At 36.6% G+C, this 2738-nt stretch overlaps 1 protein-coding gene across 2 annotated transcripts in view; it reads left to right on the top strand.

Moving 5' to 3' along the window:
- LOC106873806 (interaptin) overlaps positions 1-2738 on the top strand; it is a 27026-nt gene that overhangs the window by 23222 nt on the left and 1066 nt on the right. For both annotated transcript variants that reach the window (XM_014921319.2, XM_052975849.1), the window contains exons 19-20: positions 432-577; positions 1016-1099. In XM_014921319.2, coding sequence (XP_014776805.1) covers positions 432-577; positions 1016-1099 — 230 coding nt within the window. The remainder of the gene's footprint in view (positions 1-431; positions 578-1015; positions 1100-2738) is intronic.

Genomic DNA, 2738 nt, shown 5'->3' with positions numbered 1-2738 from the left:
CACACACACACACACACACACACACACAAAAAAACACACACACACACACACACACACACACAAACACACACACACAATCACACATGTATATGTATATTTATATATGCATATGTGCTTATATATATGTATTTATATATATATATATATAGACACATATAGACATATATGTATACAAATACATATAAGTGTGAATATAGATATATATACACACGTATATGTATACATATATATGTACACACACACACACATATATGCGTTGGATATTTAACAATTGGTTTAGGAGTATCCGTCGGTGTAGATGAGTCTCTTCGGGTGATTACGAAATGAATGTAGATGTATGCATGTATGTATGTTTGTATGTGCATATATTTATATCTACCCTTATCTATCTATATATCTACATACATACATACATATCTCTTCACTTTTAGGAAGTAAAATTAATCCTTAGTCTCCTTGCAATGAACAAAATCAAACGCGAAGAAATATTCAAAGCGATAAAAATTCCTGTTGAGTTAAAGAATCTCATCAATGAAATCCAGAACTCTAAGAATGGATCTGAACTACCAGAAGAAAGGTACGCCAACTTACATAAATATCTTTCATAATTTTTCTTTTACTTGCTTAAGCGGCCATGCTGGGGCAGGGCCTGAAGAAAAGATTTTTTCATGGTCAATGAAGCGGCAAATCTTCAGAATCTTTACCGCCCCTAGTTGAAATGTTGCTGACTTTAGTAGAAAGGATCAAATAATTATTTCATATATTTAATTAAAAATTTCAATCTTAAACATCTAGGGGATTGTTGTAATATTGATATCAAATTTTGGATCAAGGCCAACAATTTCAAGGGAGGGAACTTGATTTCATTGACCCCGAAATTGTAGAAAGAAAAGTTGGCCTCATGGAAATAGGCATTGTTGTAATATTAGAATTCTTTGAAAGATTAAAATAGCTATTTCTAGTAATATTTATCTAAGAGCTATGTGTTCTAACCATTTCTAATTTTCTGTGACAGAAATTCGGTTTTAGAGACTAAAATCCATGATCTTGTGGTGAAAAATACAGAATCACAGAAAACAAACGACGGAGATAATAAAAAGTAAGTTAAACTTGTGCTTTGTGATGATGACAAAATCTTTTACTATTCGAGTCTACGCTCTTTAACAGAAAGGAACACGAGGAAATAAACAGAGATAGAATAAAAAAATCTTTTGGAGCTAGCGTCCAGTAGAGTTAATCGCCACATCAAAGTGGCTGTTCCATGTTATTAGTAGTTTAACCCCAGGCAGATCTTCCGCTAGCTGGTTATCAGTGCAGCCTGCACCCTGGATGATGTGTAGCTGGTAATCATCGCATTGACCGTGACAGAAAAAGTTGTCATAGGGATACCTGCTCAGAGGCCCACACAAAGTTGCAGAAAGTGTATGGAGAGGAGTGTATGAGCTGCACACAAGCGTACGAGTGTGGCTGACGTTTTCAAGTTGGCCGAAGAAATGTCGATATGCGGGGAAATCATCGAATCATCATCCGTGACTTATCAGAGGACATTCAGATTAGTTACGGTTCAGTTCAGTCCATTATCACTTGAGATTTGGGTAGGAAATGCGTATCTGCTAAGTTTGTGCCCAAACTGCTTTCAGCTGACCAAAAAGACACTCGGGTTTCAATTGCACAAGATCTCCTTGATTGTTGTCGAGAATGATGAACACTTTCTGAAAGCTTTGCGTAAACCTCTGTGTAGGTATCACCAAGATTTTGACAAAATTTGATACAGATTCTATGCTCAGCTTTCTCTGTCATGGTCAGTGCAACGATCACACGCTACACACCTTCCTTGCAAGCATTGCTGCAAACAGCAAAAGAGAGCTAGAATGTTAAAACTTAGTGCGCATGTACAGCGGAGGTTAAGGTTAATCTGTGCCAAGCGACTTTACTCTGCATACTTTCGCTTCGTTACTATGACAACAGTCCGGATACTTATTGATCAGATCACGTACAGTGTGTTTATAAAACCTTTATACTTGCAGTAGGTGTGACGGTGTCAATGTCTAAGTGTAGGTATGAACACGTATAAAAATGAATATGCAAATGCTATATTGGTATTATTATTAGTAGTAGTAATAGTAGCAGCAGCAGTAGTAGTAGTAGTAGTAGTAGTAGTATGCAATGTACGACAGAAGTCTGAGCACTTCAGGATATAACGTCAGCTTTTGTAATTTATTGCGCTCCTCGAAGCTAATATTTGACAAGTATATACTGCCATAATGTACGCGTCAGTATATGTGCACACATGTCTGAATGTGTGTGCATATACATACATACATACATACATACACACACACACACACATATATATATATATATATATATATATATATATATATATTATCAGCAGGGAAGCTATAGGAGTGACTTGTCAGACTTGTAACCCTCAGTCCATATATATGTATGTCTGTGTGTGTGTGTGGGGGGGGGCACTTTAGTATTACTAGATCTATTAAGATAATGGCAAAATTCACCTCTGATTTATTAATGAGGGTAATGTGTAGTGCTCATCTTAAGCACCACGTAATAATTAGGTGTGTAATTTTGCATTTAGGGTTCAAATACTGTTGAAGTCGGTATTAACATTTATCCTTCCATAGAATAGCTGCCTGGTGTTTTCACTCTGGCTAGCCTCAATTGTGCTCATCTATGTCTACTACTGCCGCCACCACCACCACTACTACAGCTCTTTC

This window comes from Octopus bimaculoides, chromosome 22 (assembly GCF_001194135.2).
Source record: "Octopus bimaculoides isolate UCB-OBI-ISO-001 chromosome 22, ASM119413v2, whole genome shotgun sequence".
Lineage (NCBI taxonomy): Eukaryota > Metazoa > Mollusca > Cephalopoda > Octopoda > Octopodidae > Octopus > Octopus bimaculoides.
Note: the sequence above shows the minus strand (reverse complement) of the source record. Positions and strands in the feature narration are given on the sequence as shown.